At 43.3% G+C, this 20,392-nt stretch overlaps 1 protein-coding gene across 2 annotated transcripts in view; it reads right to left on the bottom strand.

Annotated features, from left to right (window-relative positions):
* Window positions 1-19,940, bottom strand: part of SLC2A12 (solute carrier family 2 member 12) — a 50,180-nt gene extending 30,240 nt beyond the window's left edge. For both annotated transcript variants that reach the window (XM_075267947.1, XM_075267948.1), the window contains exon 1: window positions 19,708-19,940. In XM_075267947.1, coding sequence (XP_075124048.1) covers window positions 19,708-19,795 — 88 coding nt within the window. In that variant the 5' untranslated portion in view covers window positions 19,796-19,940. The remainder of the gene's footprint in view (window positions 1-19,707) is intronic.
* Window positions 19,941-20,392: the final 452 nt, after the last annotated feature.

The raw sequence follows: 20,392 nt of genomic DNA, 5'->3' as shown, positions 1-20,392 counted from the left end.
GCGAACACCCTCGCCCCCCTCCAGTCCACCTGCACTACTCGCTTAATTCACCTCTCTCCCCGATCATCAGCTGCTCCCCTCTGCCAGTCCCTCCACTGGCTACCCATAACCCAGCAAATTGAGTTCAAGCTACTAACATAAACATAAAAAGCTATCCACAACCTGTCACCTCCATATATCTCCAACCTAATCTCCCGCTACCTGTCCACACGTAACCTCAGATCCTCCAATGACCTCCTACTCCGCTCTGCTCTCATCCGCTCCTCACACAACCGTCTCCAAGATTTCTCCCGTGCATCCCCCATACTCTGGAACTCCTTACCAAGACACATAAGACTGACCCCCACAATCACAGGCTTCAAGAAGGCCCTGAAGACTCACCTATTCAGGAAGGCCTTCAACCTCCAATAACACTAACACCACATCACCATCTGTACAGCCTCTCCCCTCACCTTCTGTCTCTATCCCCCTTCCCTCATAGATTGTAAGCCCTTGCGGGCAGGGCCCTCTACCCCACTGTGCCAGTCGGTCACTGTTAGTTTTATATCTGCTTGTATATTTTGTGTACTGTATGTAAACCCCCAAATGTAAAGCACCATGGAATTACTGGTGCTATATAAATAAACAACAATAATAATAATAGTGGCGTCGGGATGCTAATAGTACCATCCCTATTTTTAATTATAACCCCTCAGCAAATGCCCTCCAGTATTTGTGTACAGGGATTTGACTAAGACACTACACCCTTACACCCTGCTATAACTATAGCCATGGGTAATAGTGGTGGTTCACAAGATATCATAGCCACTATCCTAAACCTATGTGGTCAGGTTGCTCTAAATCCACAATTGTAGTGAAGGGTCAGCTAAATACCTCTACATACCTCTACAGCTGATCAGCTTATCTATCAGTACTGAGGCTCACCTTTGGGGCCTCGGGAACTGCAGTTGTTACCGCATTTGTTATTTTCTATGCCTGTAATATTCAGCTCCTGATGAACCTAGTATTCTATACAGGAGAAATGCATTGAGCAAGCATTTATTAGTAGAGCTAGTATCTGTTACAGAGATTGATTACCACCCTTGGTTATTTAGGTTAGTGGTTCATGGTGACGCCACTATCTGGGTGTATTTAATTTCTAATGTGGAGTGGGTGTGTGCCTAACCTCATATGTAGAGGTATTTAGCACACACATACTGGAAGGCATTTGTTGAGGGGTTGCAATTAAAAATAGGGATGGTACTATTAGAATCCCAATGCCACTAATAGGTGTATGTTGTATACCCCTGGTATGTTTGTATTTGTATCCAACTACACTTTGTCTGTGGGTCAGACAGATATTGTGAGCAGAGCTCTTTACTAGGACTTAGCCTCCCCAGGGCGTGGTGGTTAATAATATTTAGAGGTACTTATAGAACCATAGTTGAGCTTTACGCAACTTGGTTTTAGGTTTTGGACTATAAATGTTATGTTTTATGCCTAAATCGTTTGTTCTCTGGGACCTATACTGTGATTTTGGTTTAGAGAACGGAAGGTTCCTTTTGACTGTCTGAGTTTTTGGCTGTGCCTTGCTACATGGAGCCTTAACCGTAATGACAGATACAGACAGAGACCCCTCCATCGGGTGTTCAACCACATGGGAAAACATGTCGGATGTTTACAGACATTTTTTTCCATTACAAAGGTAAACAAACATAACGGAAAAAAAGTGTCCATCTTGTTTTTTATATTATAGTCAATGGGAATGGACATGGACAGAGTGGGATCCATCCGTTTCCATTACGATATTATCATTAATGTCTGTTGCTCTTATCCAATGATGGATGACAGCAATGGACTGTAATAACAGTAGTGTGAACATAGTTTTGTACAGCCTTTAGTCTAGCACTTTTTGCTTATTGTATCACAAGGTATTAAAAGTTATACTTTGATCGGTTAGAATTTGTTAGTCCACTTTTCTTCATGGAGTTGATTTTTTTCTTATTAGTCAGTTGATGTTTTACAAATAGTGGGAAAACAGAGACACTTTACCTTATCAGCACTTGTGTTCCCAGATAATAAACGTCCTTGGAATTTTGGTATGTTTTCGAAGTAAACCTTACCATATACTTGCATAATGTTTATTATTTTAACCCCTTCAGGACCGGTTCCATAAGTGTATTAAGGAGCAGGCCTCATTTTTCAAAACTGACATATGTTACTTTATATGACAATAACTTTGAGACGCTTTGACTTACAAAAGTGATTTTGAGATTGTTTTTTTGTGACACATTGTACTTCATGTTATTGGTTAACAATATTTTTGTATTTATTTATAAAAAATAGGAAATTTGAAATTTGAAAAAAATCCCAATTTTCAAAATGTGAAATGCTCTTGCCTTTCAAGCAGATAGTAATATTAACCAAATACATTGATAAATATCATCTACCATATCTCTGCTTTATATTGGCCTCCTCTTTTAATCGTCCTTTAATTTATTTTGGACGTTACAAGGCTTACAGGTGTAACAGCGATTTTCCAGATTTCTAAGAAAATTTCTCAAACTAATCTCTTCAGTTCTGACGGGGATTATAAAGAACTTTATATTAGAAACCCCCCATGAATCATCCCATTTTCAAAACTGAACCCCTCACATAATTCAAAACAGCATTTGGGATGTTTATTAACCCTTTGAGCATTTCACTGGAATTAAAACAATATGGAGGTGAAATTTAGACATTTATTTTTTTTTCACTAATACATTCATTTAGCTCTAAAATTAACACATTCACAAAGGGTTAAAGGAGAAAATGCATCTCACAGTTCATTGTGCAATTTTTTTCCTAGCACAGAGATACCCCACATGTGGGTGTAAACTGATGTTTGGGCAGACGGCAGCACATGGAAGTGAAGGAGAGACACTGGGTGTTTGAAAAGCAGATTGTGTTGGAATAGTTTTCATGTCTCATGTTTTCATAGTGTCATGTCTCATTTGCAGAGCCCCTAGAGTACCAGTACAATGGGAATCCCCCAAAAGTTACTCCATTTCAAAAACTACACCCCTCACAGCATACATCAAGGGGTATAGTGAGCAGTTTGACCCTATAGCCATTTCACAGATTTTACTAACCTTGGGATGTGTAGAAATGTCACTATCCCCAAAGTTTTCATATTCACAAGGGGTTAAAGGAGAAATGCATAACACAATTTGTTAAACAATTGCTCACGAACGCGACAATACCCCATATGTGGTTGTAATCTGCTGTATGGGTACATGGCAGGTCTTGGAATGGAAAGAGAGCTATTTGGGTTTTGGAGGGCAGATTTTACTGGAATAGTTTTCAGGTGCCATGTTGCATTTGCAGAACCCCTAAATTACGAGTGCAATGGAAACCCCTCATAGAACATATCAAGAGATATATTGAGCATTTTGACCCTACAGTCTTTTCATAGATTTTATTAAAATTGGGAAATGAAAAACTACTTTTTTACCAATAAGATGTCAATTTAGCCCCAAATTTTTCATTTTCACAAGAGGATAAAGGATAAAAACTTCCCTCAAGTTTGTTACATAATTTCTCCTGAACACAGAAATGCCCAATATCTGGTTGTAAACTGCTGTATGCAGTGGCGTAACTACCACGGAGGCAGCAGAGGCAGCTGCCACAGGGCCCGGGACATCAGGGGCCCGGTGACAGCTGCTACCGCTGCTATCGTTATTCTCGGAGGTCTTTTCGGACCCCCAAGTATAATGATCGGGGCCCCCTGTTGGTGGAATACTTTCCACCAACAGGGGGCCCCCGAAGCTGCAGCAACAGCTGAGGCACACACAGGAGCTGCAGGTCTGGCTCCTCTCAGCGCTTCAGGACGCTCCCCCTCTCTCTCTCCCCCCTCCCTTTCTCTGTCTGTCCTCTGCCCACCAATGAGAGGGCTGAGGAGAGCCCAGGAGGCGGGGCTTATCCCTGCCGAGCTCCCGCCGTCCTGCACTCAAGAGGAGAAGAAGAAGAAAGGAAGAAGGAAAATGAAACTAAAGAAAGAAAACAGGTCCACAGGTACATACTGGGGTTACTATACTTATTAATATCAGGCATATGGGGTGATTACTTTTGTTTTAGTAACTCCATGTGCCTCATATTAATAGCAGTTAACCCCATCATGTCCCTCACATTAACCCCTGTGTGCCTCACCATAAGAGTTACTGATATGTGAGACATATGGGGGTAATAATAATGAAGATACTTTATTATTACCTCCATGTCTCTCACATATCAGTAACTCTTATGTGAGGTACACAAGGGTTAATGTGAGGGACATGATAGGGTTAACTGCTATTAATATGAGGCACATGGACTTGCTAAATTGTAATGCACATAACCAGATTTTTTATCCACAATTGTCCTGGTATAGCGGTCAGCGGGTGAGGTGACAGTATTTAGTCCTGTAGCGGCCACTATGGGGATAATACTGTGTGCAGGGGCCACTATTGGGTATAATACTGTATACAGGGGCCACTATTGGGTATAATACGGTGTGCAGGGGCCTCTAAGGGACATAATACTGTGTGCAGGGGCCACTATGGGGTATAATACTGTGTGCAGGGGCCACTATGGGGTATAATACTGTGTGCAGGGGCCACTATTGGGTATAATACTGTATACAGGGGCCACTATTGGGTATAATACGGTGTGCAGGGGCCACTATGGGACATAATACTGTGTGCAGGGGCCACTATGGGGCATAATACTGTGTGCAGGGGCCACTATGGGGCATAATACTGTGTGCAGGGGCCACTATGGGACATAATACTGTGTGCAGGGGCCACTATGGGACATAATACTGTGTGCAGGGGCCACTATGGGACATAATACTGTGTGCAGGGGCCACTATGGGACATAATACTGTGTGCAGGGGTCACTATGGGACATAATACTGTGTGCAGGGGCCACTATGGGACATAATACTGTGTGCAGGGGCCACTATGGGACATAATAGAGTGCGTAGGAGGGACTCGGTCGAGATCTTCGGTGTCGGGGGGGCCCCATGTCAAAAGTTCGCCATGGGGCCCCGCCAATCCTAGTTACGCCACTGGCTGTATGGGTACATGGCAGGGCTCAGAATGGAAAGGAGCTACGATGTCACTACGTGGGAGTCATGTGGAATAATTCCTTCATTGTGAGGTTTTAGTCTGTCTTGTCCTACCACTGTAGGCAGAGTTATCGATTTAGTTGTGTATTGTTTTTGACTGCTGAGTTTTGATATGCTAGTTCAGTAAAGTCCCCTGATGATTGGTGCATAACTGTACCAGGAAACACGTAGGAACTAAGGACAACTAGGGTCTTAGCAGGGTCAGTTTGGTATTGCCCTTGTAAGGGGTGAGAGTCACTTGGAGTTGAGGGTAAGCTTTTGAGGGTTGATATTAGGGATTGTCCTTTGTCTTCCTTTGGTGCACCCTCAACCATGATTTCTCCTACCGTCAGAGTTTGTTAAGACTGTTCCAACACTTCTGCTTGATTACTATATTGTATGAAAACTACCATATTATATGACATCTTATGCTATTTCTTTACTGGTAAGACCGTTCCAATTTTTATGCTTGACTACCATATTGTATGACATTTTTATGGTGTTTATCTGCTTGACTACCATATTGCATGTTATCTTATGGAGTTTTTATGAACTTTCCTATAGGGACTTTATATTTTATTATTATTTTAAGTTTTAATTGTTTGCATTAGTCTGTTGCATTAAGTGCACATCTCTGAACTGTGGAAGTTACATATTGCTCATTTAATTGCTTGTCTACATTCTCCTCAGAGTCTTCCTGACTGCACAATGGACTGAGAATCTCATAACTTACAAATGGAAGAAAAGTCTACTTATGTACTTGTTAAGGTAGAGTCTCTGGAGAAAATATAACAAATTGAAGGATCTGTCTGACAACAGAGAGCAGTAGAACTAGATGCTTAAATCTTATACAGCCTTGAGAGATAGGACACAAGAGCTTTCATCAGCACCAGCCACGAGGCCAGAAGGACTTGTGCTGGATTTGACTTCCAAGTTTTCACCGCAAAAACTGGTACAAGAAGTAAATGTTCCACAATCAAAAGTCAAACCAGAACCCATGATAACCTTACAGGGAAGATAAGAATCAGGTAGATAAATCAGGAGAGGGAATATCCAGGCCAATAGACAGTTCAGGAGGTAACGTCGGAGCCAAAATCAAATGGTTTTCCAATATCAAGCCAAGGATCAGTACCTAGAGGCGAGGAGACAAGCAGTTTTCCTGTATCAAGCCAACGGTCAGAGTACAGCATTGCTGCACAATCAGCTTATGAAAGCTGAACTAGGTCCAACCAATGAGTAGACATCTGACTGAGGAGGAAGAGGGTTTAAATATGCCTCCTCAGCTTTTCATTGGTTCAGCATCATAGAGTTCAAATTAGCTAGAGTCAGAGAACGTTTCATATGTCAGCATGGCAACAAGCGATATTGCAGTGAGGAGAATACACACTAAGAATATTAGCAGTTGCATGTACTTCTGGGCCTGAAGATACTCCCTCCTCCCGAATAGTCCCATTCATTTGGGCCTAATCCAGAGCGGAGTGCGCAACTGGATGCCGATGCAGTCGCAGCTAACCAATTTTTGGTCCGGAAACTGAGGCGCCCTCCGCCTCAGTTTCCGGAGCAAAAAAATCCAATGTGAACCCAATATCACCATCTTTCACTGGCTGCTTCTGATGATTTTGTTGTTTAAATTATGTTTGATCTCATGAAATTCATAATTTCAGTTTGTTAAAGGTTGAACTTGTTCTTTATGATGTATGAATAAATGTTTGCATTTTTCTTTTTTGTTTGTTTTAAAATATTTTAAATGTTTAAATAAAAACACTGGAACTAAATATATTAAAATTGATTTTTCAACTATTTAAGACAATAGACAATATTGCCATCTACCTTGGGGTTATATTTGACTCAGACCTTTCCTTTAACCCCTACCACCACCACCCCTCCCAAGATCTAACCACTTGCACTCTCTCCTCTACAATCTATTCTGAATGCAGTGGCCAGGCTCATTTAACAGTCTAGACCAGGAGTAGGGAATCTTGGCTCTCCAGCTACTGTGAAACTACAACTCCCAACATTCTCCACTCACTTCCATGGGAGTTCCAAGAACAGTAGAGCAATTATGCATGAGAGCTGGAGAGCCAAGGTTCCCTACCCCTGGTCTAGACACTACATCGATGCCTCCAGTCTGTGTCGGTCACTACATTGGCTGCCTATTCATTACAGAATACAATATAAACTTATCACCCTCATCCACAAGGCTCTCCATAATACCGCACCTCCCAACATTTCCTCCCTCGTCTCTGTCTATTATCCAACCCATGCTCTTCGTTCATCCAATGACCTAAGGCTAACTTCTTTTATCACAACCTCCCACTTTCGTATCCAAGACTTCTCACAAGTTGCACCACTACTCTTGAATGCTCTACGCTAGACAATCAGATTAACTCACAACTTCAAATACATCTTAAAGACACATCTCTTCAGGCAGGCCTATCACAATCCATAATGTAAACCTTTTTGTAGTTAGGCTTCCTAAAACTTACCCTCTTCTGTTCATGCTCCCCCATTATCCCAGGACGCTTTATCTGACTGTAATCTTGTATGTTTAGGCACCAACTAATGTATGTTTAGTTGTACAATGAAAATAACAGTTATAAAAAAGGCTGGTCCACTGTATAAGCAAAGCTACCTTTTATGCCAACCCCTGCTTCCTCTTCTGTCACCCCCTCTAGCTCATAGATTGTAAGTTCTTGTAAGGCACTCAATCCTATTGTGTTATTGTTGACAATATGAGCAAGGCTAAAGTCCCACGTACCAAGCCACAGAAAAAAAAAAAAAAAGTTGCATAATAGTTATCCTGCTCACAGGACACAAAGTACATGTATGTGTGTTCTGTGTATATACGGTATAATGTGTTTGTGTGTGTGTGTGTGTGTGTGTGTGCCAAATTTGTACATTCATATGTAATGTGTTTATGACTGTATAATGCATACCTCCCAACTTTTGAAGAACCGAAAGAGGGACAAAATGTGCGTAGCGCGCCGTGGCAAGTTTAGCCCCGCCCACTTCAGTGTTGACTCCGCCCACTCGTTAATTTTTCATGTTCCTGCACACAGTATAATCCTCCTACAGTCACCCGTAAATTATATGTCCCCCCTCTATCTCTCCCCCAGTTTCATATACACCCTTCATCTGCCCCCAGTTTCATGTCCCCCTTCCATCTCTGCCCCCAGATTCATGTTTCCACATCTCTGCCCCCAGATTCATGTCTCCACATCTCTGCCCCCAGATTCATGTCCTCTCCATCTCTGCCCCCAGATTCATGTCCTCTCCATCTCTGTCCCCAGATTCATGTCCCCTCCATCTCTGGCCCCAGATTCATGTCCCCCATCTCTGCCCTCAGATTCATGTCCCCCCATCTCTGCCCTCAGATTCATGTTCCCCCATCTTTGCCCCAGATTCATGTCCCCCCATCTCTGCCCCCAGATTCATGTCCCCCCATCTCTGCCCCCAGATTCATGTCCCCCCATCTCCCCCCCAGATTCATGTCCCCTCCATCTCTGCCCCCAGATTCATGTCCGCCCCCAGATTCATGTCCCCCCATCTCTGCCCTCAGATTCATGTCCCCCCATCTCTGCCCCCAGATTCATGTCTCCACATCTCTGCCCCCAGATTCATGTCTCCACATCTCTGCCCCCAGATTCATGTCTCCACATCTCTGCCCCCAGATTCATGTCTCCACATCTCTGCCCCCAGATTCATGTCCTCTCCATCTCTGCCCCCAGATTCATGTCCCCTCCATCTCTGGCCCCAGATTCATGTCCCCCATCTCTGCCCCCAGATTCATGTCTCCACATCTCTGCCTCCAGATTCATGTCCCCACATCTCTGCCCCCAGTGTCATGCCGTCCTCTCCATCTCTGCCCCCAGTGTCATGCCGTCCTCTCCATCTCTTCCCCCAGTGTCAGGCTGTCCTCTCCATCTCTGCCCCCAGTGTCATGCCGTCCTCTCCATCTCTGCGCCCAGTGTCATGCCATCCTCTCCTTCATCTGCCCCTAGTTTCACGTTCCACCTCCACATTACACTTACCTTCTCCTCCACTCCCTCGCCGCTCTCTGCGCGCCTCTCTCGCTGACACATATGCAGCTGAAGCGGGGAACTGACCTGTGTCAGCTCCTCGCTTCGCCGCTGCCACCGGCTACTGGCTTGTAGACGCTTCAGCTGCATATGTGTCAGCGAGAGAGGCAGCAGCGGCGAAGCGAGGAGCTGACCTATGTCAGCTCCTTGCTTCAGCCGCATATGTGTTCGACTCAGATCTGCGTTGAAATCGGGACATACCTCCCTCCAACCGGGACCGCGGGACATGTCACCCAAATCGTGAATGTCCCGTGGAAATCGGGACGGTTGGGAGGTATATATATATATATATATATATATATATATATAGTCAGGGTTTGCAGTTCCTAGGCGGTTGGCACAGACATAAAATACTCCAAAATATCAGTTAAAAGGTAGTTTTGAACATAAAACTAAAACAAAGTGCAGTTTGCCTCACCTATAATAGCAAGTGGTTCAAATGGTCAGGGACAGCTCCAGTAGAACAATCTTCTACATGGCTTTCCAGGAAAGCTCTGCTCTTTCAGCAGACTACTTAACACATGCGGTTTTATATACCACTAGAAAGCCAACATTGCACTGAATTCAGCGCACTATTGTCTTTCATGTTCTGTCCCCCGGGTGAAGAGCGATCGGTGCCGGTACCATATCTCTTCACTGTCAGAAGGGCGTTTCTGACAGTCAGCCAGGAACGCCCTTCACAGTAGCAGCATTGTGAGAGTGGTGAGGAACACCCCCCTCCCCTCCTGATAGTACTCGTCCACACCGCTCTTACAGTACGGCACAATAGGCACTGCTGTGAAGGAGGGCATTCCTGACAGACTGTCAGAAACGCCCTTCTGACAGTAAAGAGCTATGTTACCGGCACCAATTGCTCTTCACCCAGGGCGCAGAACATGAAAGCCGGCTTTCTAGCGGTGTATAAAACTGCATGTGCCCCAAGTGGTGAAAGGTCCTCTTTAAGCCTCGCCAACGAGGCCAACCCTCAACAGGTGACATGCTGCTGGAGCATCCAAAAGGTGTGTACTGGAGAGGGGTGGAATGACTGTTCCTACTACCAACCTACTTGCCATTCCTAAAAAGTCCAGCCCAATACACAGCACTTGAAACAACGCTCAGCAGACAAAAGTTGTCTCCTGAGAACAACTACTTATGGACTTTCTCATCTCACCCACCTGAGCAGTCTGGGTGAGATGTACACCCCCTCCATCACTTTACCAGCCATCGGCTTACAATATATATCTATATAGATATATAGTGGGGGACTGGGCTCAGCTGTAGCAGCAGAGGACCCAGACAGTCAGAGACAGATACATAAAAATCTGGTTTAAACAGGTTTTAGGCAGCATTCACACTGTCGCTGCTGTCCGCCCCGAGGTGTCTGCTGTAAACCTTGGGGAAACCAGACAGCAGATGGCTAGCGAGTGGTCGGCTTTAAAACCCATTCATTTGAATGGGTTTTAAAAGGTGACCGCCCGTGAGCATTTTCACCCTCTCCGCCTGGAAACCGTTTTTTTTTTCAGTCGACACAGAATCCTACATGCAAACCCATTCAAATGAATGGGTTTTAAAGCCAACCACTCGCAAGCTGTCTGCTGTCCGGTTTCCCCGAGGTTTACAGCAGACACCCCAGGGCAGACAGCAGCGGCAGTGTGAACGCTGCCTTACCCTGTACATTTATTTTACAAAACTGGCAGAAACAAAATCAGACCATAGCTTCAGGCAAAAAACAATAAAACAAAACCTGCTCACTTGAGCTGCTAACTAAACACAGGAACGCTAACTGTACATGTGGCTTGCTCCAGCTACACGAGAAAAAACAAAACAGAGGCTCTGTTCACACAGGACTCTCACCAGAGGTCAGGTTGTTGTGACAGGACCCGACACCGCCTCTCTCTCCCAGGACTGAGGTCTTGACAGGGTTTTATAGGGACTTAATGAGGCCCAGCTCCCACCTGTGCTTCAAAGTTCCTTCCTGCAGTAGGGCAAGAAGTGGTTAAGCTCACAGGTGAGGAATCTGGGGGAGATATAGCGTCCTTCCTGACCTTTCCCTGTCACCGTCTCACTATATATATAAATATATATATATATATATATATATATTATGCCCGGTTCACACTAGCTTATGTGTTCTGTCTGGAAGAAGTCCGCATGAGGCCCCCCCGGACGGAATACAAGCACAACTGCAAGCGCTGTGCAGTTAAAGCGCACGGACCCCATAGACTATAACAGGGTCTGTGTGCTTGCCGCGCACTGCCCGCACGGAACACATAAGCTAGTGTGAACCGACCCATAGACATACTTATACTAAATTGATGGTCCACCTCTATGGAGTACCGGGACCCACCATCAGGGTCCCGGGAACTGTGGTTTTAACCGCACACCTTCATCAGATATAGGATGTAGCTAGATATCATTTGTACACCTCATACCTAGGGTGTAGACATTACTGTGATGAGATACTTTTAGTAATGAAACGTGTTGAGACGTGACTTCGTGTGAATACATTAACAACCTCTATTGTCTTTCTACCGCCCAACACTGTTCCTTGAAGCTATTTGTGCCAGTGAACTATAGACCATGTCTAGTTGCATAATATACAGCAGATTGGCCACTATCTGAGCCGACTCTGCCTACAAGTATAAGAACTACAGCTCCCAGTTAATTTATTGGACATATTCCGTTAATGAGGTGGACTAGGAACTATTTGTCCTCCCCATATGTTACATTGTCTGGTGCCTGCAACTAAATTGTCATGCTGTAGCAGCTATTTTGTAACACCTGAAACACCTGTGATTTACTTGGTGTTTAAAGAGGACCTTTCACCACTTTTGGGCACATGCAGTGTTATATACTGCTGGAAAGCTGACAGTGCGCTGAATTCAGCGCACTGTCGGCTTTCCCGATCTGTGCCCGGTGTAAGGAGCTTACGGTGCCGGTACCGTAGTGCTCTATGGTCAGAAGGGCGTTTCTGACAGTTAGCCAGGAACGTCCTTCTGCCTCGTGGCGCCTATCGCGCTGTGCTGTGGAGCGGGGAGGAACTCCCCCCTCCCGCTCCTGATAATGCTCGTCTATGGACGAGCAGTGTGAGCAGAGGGAGGGGGCGTTCCTCCCCGCTCCACAGCACAGCGCGATAAGCGCCGCGAGGCAGAAGGACGTCTCTGGCTAATGGTCAGAAACGCCCTTCTGACTGTAAAGCGCTACGGTACCGGCACCGTAAGCTCTTTACACCGGGCACAGATCGGGAAAGCCGACAGTGCGCTGAATTCAGCGCACTGTCAGCTTTCCAGCAGTATATAACACTGCATGTGCCCAAAAGTGGTGAAAGGTCCTCTTTAAATAGGAGCAGTAGTTGAGTGTTTGTATATAGCACACACTATCTATTGTTCAACATAAGGGCTTTGCACTGTCCCATTTTACAATCTATTTTAATAATATTTATTAAAAGTTATGTTTCATATATCTTTGTTTTTGGGGGGCACCCTTTTGGTTATTCCTTACATGCTCCGCAATGTACCAAAATACTGTTTAAAAGTTCTCGCTCATAGTAAGCCAACCAAAAGATGATATAAACTTAGACGTCTAAGTCTAAGTGGCTAATGCTGGATTTATTATCTAGCATCAGCGGCTTTGATAAATCTGGCGTATTTTCAGAATGCCTAAGTTTGCACTGTCTATCTATTAGTTAACTTGGACTATTGTCTCTAGGTTTAATAGAAGAACAAGAATTGATCTCCAAAAGATGGCAATAGAGTGAGATTTGGTTTTTTTTTCCCATCAGGGAGAACTTATCTGAATATTATTTTCCCAGAATTCCTAGTAGAGCATGCCTAGACTGTTAGACTCTACACACCGCAAGGTGGTCTGCAAAGGCAGTCTCCCTAAGAAGACACCATCTCATCCAAAATGATTTCATACTTCTATATACTCTATGTTTTTTATAACTGGATTAAAATTGACTAGTGTACTGAGGGTAACTTGAGCCAACATATTGGGGACGAGTCATAAAGACTGGTATGTAGTACATCAGTCTTGACAATCAGATACGCTATAGTGTGAGGATCCAAATTTATTTAGAGGTGACTACCTCTTTGTAGTCTTGCTACATATGGGTGCTTCATGCACCAAAAACTGAAATTATTGGAGTAAGTAATGTTATATCTGGTACACGGATTGCACAATGACCACAGCCACGTTCATCTGCAAGGGGCCTAAGTGCTACCTAACATAAAAACAACCATGTACTGTAATGGCAGCAGTAAAGCTAGTTTTATGCTGCAAGGGCCAAATAGTCATCCTACACTCAATCCCTGCAATATAGTCATAGCTTTTATATTGAACATAGTAGTCAGGCACTCTAAACAATTGCTGCAGATAAACTGGATGTTATTCAAGCAAGCTTAGAAAAAGTAGGAGAGCAGCACAAAATAGTCTTGTGGCTTCTCACAAGTGCAAAAAGAAAAATCTCTTAATGTTCATTTAACATGATCAATACCTTGTCTATCTCTGTTAATCACTCACAAACAAGGAATACAATTGTCTATGCCGCCTGCGATAAGCCAAGTTACACATTGGTAACACCATGGCAAAATGTGAAACACACAGTTCAGTCTTTTATCAAAAGTTCTCAGTGGAACAAAGCAGTTCAGCAGGCAAAGCAAGTTATGGGTGCCAACTCACCCAGGTAGATCAACAGAGCATTACATAGCAGTGCTCATTTGGCTTGACAATTCACAGATGATATAATGGCTATACTTTGAATAACAGCACTGATGTGTTCATATGTAACACTGCTTGATCTAGTATTTGGTGCTTTTCTGTGACATCGGTGCATAGGGTCACCACTGACACTGTGATGCATGGCATGCCCATGTCACCACTGAGGCCCAATCACAGGCTTCAGAGTTGACCACAGGCCCATGGCGTCACAGAAAAGCGTCAGAACACTCGAATGACGAAGTCACATATCACTGGATGATGAAGAGGCTCGAAAGAGGTGAGGGAAGGTAAGTATAAATGTAAAGGTAATCCCAGATGGTGAAACTACTGAAAGGGTTATTTGATGTTTTATACCTACAAAAGCTGTACTGATAGATTATCTATGACAATTGTGCTTTACTGACGTGTTGCTGGTTAATTTAGTTCTATAAATTCTAAATAACTTCCTTTAACTTAATTCTGGGTCTGTGCGACTGTAGGAGAGAGAAATTCCTTAATTCCTTTTGACTTTAATGCATCGCAAGAGGAAGATGATTAAAGTTAGGGCTTCACATACTGTCCCACAGCAAAAAAAAACAAAAAAAAACGCTGCGGCAACACATCAATGTCTTTTATAGGAAGTCTGTAGAGGTTTCCTCTGTGGACTTTCTGCTTCAATTATACGTAAAAGGAAAGCATCAGCATTTCCTTTGGTATTATTGACATGCTGTGATTTCCAAAATCGCAACAGTTTTGGAAATCACAGTGTGTCCACTACATGTATTTTTCCACAATGTATGGATGGGTTTCGCTAAATTGTAAAACGCCACGTTTTTTTCTGCCACGTGGGGGCCCCGGCTTTAGTACATTTAGACTCCTCTGTCTCCTGTTCAGGTCGCTGGAGTTTAGGCAGATTAAGTGCACATGAAGCTGCTTCAGTCAGGCTGCTAAAATGCAGTTAAACAACTGGAGATGCGCTTAAACCAAGATCTGGTCATTTTGGATGCTTGCATGACAAGACTTAGAGGAGAATTTTCAAAGGCCTCATAGCTACGATGTGTCCTAAATCTCAGCTCCTGGGCATGGTAGGTAATTCGTAGAACTGTGAAAACAGAGAAAATTTTACACTATGTGAAAAAGAGAAACTGACAGCCCAGGAACGAGAACTTGCTGACCTAGTGAAAGCCATCTCTAAACATTTGTTCTAGCTCAATTCCCCCAAGAAACTGTACTTCCATTATTGAATGTTTGTAAACTGATTGGAAGTAAAAATCATGAGTTATTAAAGGGGTTGTCCAACCTAAAATTTTATCTATTAATTGGGCAGGGGGAGGTGAAAAAAAATAAGAGAAAACCATACTCATCTGTGCCCAGGGCTCTGGCACTCTCCCTACATGGTCTGGTCCTGCAGCTTCGTTGTTGTCTACTGGTGGAAGTACTTGCCGAATGTGACGGCTGAGGCCAATCCGTGGCCTCAAGAAGGGAATCGGGGACATCACAGGTTGGCCTTAGCAGTAACGTGAAGGGAACGGGGATGTCAGAGCAAGTGAGAAATTCATCAGTAAGAAGGTAGCCAACTTGACTGCCCTGGGAGGACACTGGGCATCGGGGATAGGTCAAATGATCCATGTCATAAGAAATGTCATAAAAATCAAGTATAATTTCTATCTTTGCATAAATAATTATTTAGATGGTCACATCAGACCATTTTATGGCAGCCACTTATTTCCATGACGTGATTATCAAGCATATTTGAATGGGACTGAATGTCTATTAAAGGTAATTAAATTTTGACCAGTTAAGAGACGTTTGAGATGGATATGATATCTTTTTATGAATATGTACATGGTCCTGATAAAAGCCTCAATATACAGGGTCACTGGTATTAAAGTAGGCTGTTGATCCAGAGATCTGTCTGACTACCAGCAGGCAGTGGCGTAACTACCGCCATAGCAGCAGAGGCAGCTGCCACAGGGCCCGGGACATTAGGGGGTCCAGTGACAGCTGCCACCGCTGCAGTTTTTTATTTTTTATTTTAATAGGCTGTTACGGGCCCTATTTACTTACCGGGATCGGTAAATGACACTGCGGGCCCCACAAACACTATCATTCTACTCGGGGGTCTTTGCAGACCCCCGAGTATAATGATCGGAGGACCAGGAAAGGTAAGAAACATAAAAAACACTGTTACTTACCTCTCCACGATCCTGCCAGGCCTCCTTCCTAGTTGTCTGATGTCTCTGACGTCACATGAACCTGGCCTGCTTCCCGGGTCATGTGACGTCCAACGTCATTGAAGAAAGACGGCAGCGGAGGCCGACAGCGTAGGAGCCAGGGGACAGGTAAGAAACAGTAGTTTTTTATGTTTTTATACCCCCGGGTCTCCGATTACTATACTCTGGGGTCTGAAAAGACCCCAGAGTATAATAATTGTTTATGGGTGTCACAGTGGGACATAGTGTGTGCAGGGGCCACTAAGGAACATAATACTGTGTGCAGGAGCGACTAAGGGACATAATAGAGCGTGCAGGAATGCGGAGGAGGGGGTCGGTCGAGGTCGTCAGTGTCGGTTGGGGGGGCCATGTCAAAAGTTCGCCACGGGGCCCCGCCATTCCTAGTTACGCCACTTCCAGCAGGGGTCAGGAAGGAATTTTTGTGCCATTAATACAATCACTGCAGGAGCAGACCAGAATATGTAAATTAAAACATAATGTTTATTGGATACATATTGAAAATGAGGAACACTTTTATTACTATGCAAACTATATTTACTGTAAATACCTCCTTGCCTTTCCCTCCCCTGACCCAGATTATCTCATAGCATCACCATGATGCCGAGTCTTGTGCATCCGTGCATGTGTGTGCCCCACCCTCCTTCATCTCAATGAGCACACTTGGGCAAGGAGGAGGGGTAAGAATGGGCAGAATATTTTGTATTTAGGTTTGGCGTCTCAAAGTGCACTTGTGCCTGTCACGGAGAGCTGGGGTCCCCCATAAGAGGGAATAATCTGTATATACAGACTCCGCATTACGGGCAGTGCATTTAATCACAGCATCACTACATCTGCTTATTATATTATGCACAAAAATTCCTGAAGAACCCTTTAAGTAGGGCGAGATGTGCTGAAGTTTAAGTGCAGACTCCGTTGACCTCAGATGGTTACTGTGCTTTGTGCAGTATAGCCTGTATAGTAGTAGTTTATGTGTTGTGTTATGAGAGGAAGAGCCACGTTTTTAAGATATATTCAATAAATGCTATTTTTTAAATCTACATTATTTGGTTCACAACTATTAATGATCATTTTTGATTTTTGGGACTGGTACATTATTGTTGTTCAGTGATTGTGGGCCATTAACACAAGGTGCATCCCAATACCTGAGCCTCAGCATGTCACCATACAGTGCTACACAACTTATTGTATTTTGGAGATATTGTTCCATTTAAGTAATTCTCTGAAATCCATTTTTGATGGATTACTGTACAAATTTTAAGCAATAATAATTTACCCATCCCCATGAAAGGAATGTCAATCATCTGTACTGTTTCTAGGAATACTTGTTTTTATTGTCCGCCTGTTGTTCATGGTGATAAATGTCACAAAAGGATGAAGTGAACCTACAGAGAAGCTTTACATTATTATTACAGATTATACCACATGTAACTCATCCACTGAATTTTGTAGGATATCCACAAAACCAGAATTTGAAGATTTTTTTATTTTTTTTTGCAGTATATTACAACTCTCAATATAGTATTACATGGCTTTACTATGAAGTATTAGGAAACTGTAATACGCCATTCGTAGGCTTGTATGGGGCCCTACTATATCTCTGTGGTACTATTAGGGTACTCTGTAAGGGAGACTTAATAATGTAATACCACATGGAGCCACAGGGACTAATCTGCCACATACATGAGATGAAAGTATGGCATGGGTAAAGCAGAATGTTGCAGTAACATGTGAATGAAGTTTTCTAAGAAATTTTAGAATTCTCTGAATCCATTCTTTGAAGGATTACTGTACAAATTTTAAGCAATAATAAGTTTAACTAGTAAATGCACTGACTCCATGAAAGGAATGTAAATCATCTGTACTGTTTCTAGTATTGACGTAACTAGGAATGGCAGGGCCCCAAGGTGAACATTTGACATGGGGCCCCTCTAGCCTCCTGACTAACCCCCCTCCCACACACAAACCACCTTCCTGCACACACTATTATGCCCTATATTGGCCCCTACACACACACACACTATTATGTGTAACAGTGGCCCCTTCACACAGTATTATGCACCATAGTGGCCCCTGCACACAGTATTATGCCCCATAGTGGCCCCTTCACACAGTATTATGTCCCATTGTGGACCATCCATGCACCCATGAACAATTATTATACTCTGGGGTCTTTTGAGACCCCAGAGTATAATGATTGGAGACCAAGGTGAGGATACAAACGTAAAAAAAACAATGTTACTTACCTCTCCTGGACTCCAGTGCATCTCTGCAGATCTCTTCAATGTTGGTCCAGACGTCACCTTACCCAGACCGGCATCGCAACACATAATGATGTTGGCCTGGGCCACGTGATATCTGTGATGTCACCAAACAGGCCTAAAGCCTGCCAGAATGCAGGAGAGGTAAGTAATAGTGCTTTTTATGTTGTGTTACCTCCCCTAGCCCAACGAACATTATATTCTGACGTTTGAACAGAGTATAATGATAGCAGTGTTTGTGTGGTTCGCGGGCTCATGGCCTCTCTTACTGATCCTCACTCCTGATCATAGCCGCATCCACAGAAGGGCTCAGCTGCCATGAGCAGGAGCAAGGATCAGTAAATAAACATGGAGGTACTCCAGCAAGTAACAGCCTATTAAAAAAAAAAAAAAAGACACACACACACACACCCATCAGAGGCCCATTGGTGCCCCCCTATATCCCAGGCCCTGTGGCTACCGCTGCTACCCCAGTAATTATGTCCCTGGTTTCAAGGAATCCGTGTTTCTATTGTCCACCTGTTTGTCATGGTGATAAATGTCACAACAGGGTAAAGTGAACCCACAGATCAGATTTATAATCACAGAAATCACGGATTGTACCACTTGTAACATAACTCATCCACTTAATTTTGTAGGATATCCACAAAATCAGAATTTGGAGATTTTTTGTAGTATATTACAACTCTCAATATAGTATGACATGGCTTTATTATGGAGAATTAGGAAACTGTAATACACCATATTAGGAAACTGTAATACACTATATTAGGAAACTGTAATATGCCATTCATAGACTACATCTCTGTGATACGATTGGGGTACTCTGTAACGGAGACTTAATACTTCAGTACCATATGCACAGGGATTCCTTACGCCTTTCTGCAGCGTCCTGTAGACAAATCTGCCACATATAAGAGATGAAAATATGGCATGGGTAACGCAGAATGTTGCAGTCGCATGTGAATGAAGTTTTCTAAGAAATTTTAGGTCAGGTTTACATGGAAGTGGAGAACGAAAACAATGCAAAAACATCAAAAGCATCTGTATTCTCATGTGTTTTTTTACAGCTGGGTAAAGATAACATAAATGTAAGGCAAATGAAGGGACATAGCGTGAAAACAAAACAAATGCAAAAGCGATGGCTTTACAACATGTTGTAAAACTGCCTAGAATTTCATAATCTGTGAATGAAAATGCAAAAATTCACATTGACTATTATTTTACATTTGACAGCTTCTAAATAAAAGTACACTAGCACGATCTTCAGTTCTTAAAAAAGTAAACACACTTATGCAGAATATGCGGAATTACAACAGTTTGTGTTTCCATTGTCGCTCAGGATGTATTATTACCTGTTTGTATAGGGACTGGTTGGTGGCTGCCAACTGCGACGCTCTGCTGCTGTTGTATGAGGTCTTCTTTGGTATTCTCTGGAAACATTTTCCTGGTGTATGGGATTTTTTCCCAGGGTGCATGTACTTCTATGGAAAAGATGCTCTTCTCTTCCCAGCAGCACACAGTGAGTTTACCTTGCACAGCATGGCTTCATAGGGGCTGCAGGTTACAAAGTGCTGGTGTGAACAACTTTGTTTCTATTTCAAAATACTTTGCCCTTCAGTGACACAGACTGCAACTATTCTTAGCAACCTATCACAGGCTCAGGGAGGGGCCTTGTGCGACCGCATATTGTTCTGTGCCTGACACAACAACAGCCTGAAACATGGAGCATTTCTGTTCTCTTCATTTGCATTCCTGTTGTGATTAATGGAACCGTGTGTCCTTCATTACACCATTTCAGGCTTATGTAGTATCTAATTCTCCTGCGTTGTTCTGTCAAGGATTTTCAATCAAGTTTTGTACAGTATAATTAAAAAAAAAAAAGTTTCTTCCGTTGAACAGTCTTTCTTAAGGCACACAAAGTTCCCTGCCAAGGATTCCTCCCCAAACCTTATTAAAACATTGTAAGCTTTAAAAAGAAATAAATAACCCTACAAATATCTATAATCTATACCTGCTTCACATCCGCCATCTTCCTCT

This window comes from Leptodactylus fuscus, chromosome 3, assembly GCF_031893055.1.
Source record: "Leptodactylus fuscus isolate aLepFus1 chromosome 3, aLepFus1.hap2, whole genome shotgun sequence".
NCBI lineage: Eukaryota > Metazoa > Chordata > Amphibia > Anura > Leptodactylidae > Leptodactylus > Leptodactylus fuscus.
The sequence above is the reverse complement of the archived record's forward strand: the minus strand, read 5'-3'. Positions and strand labels throughout refer to the sequence as shown.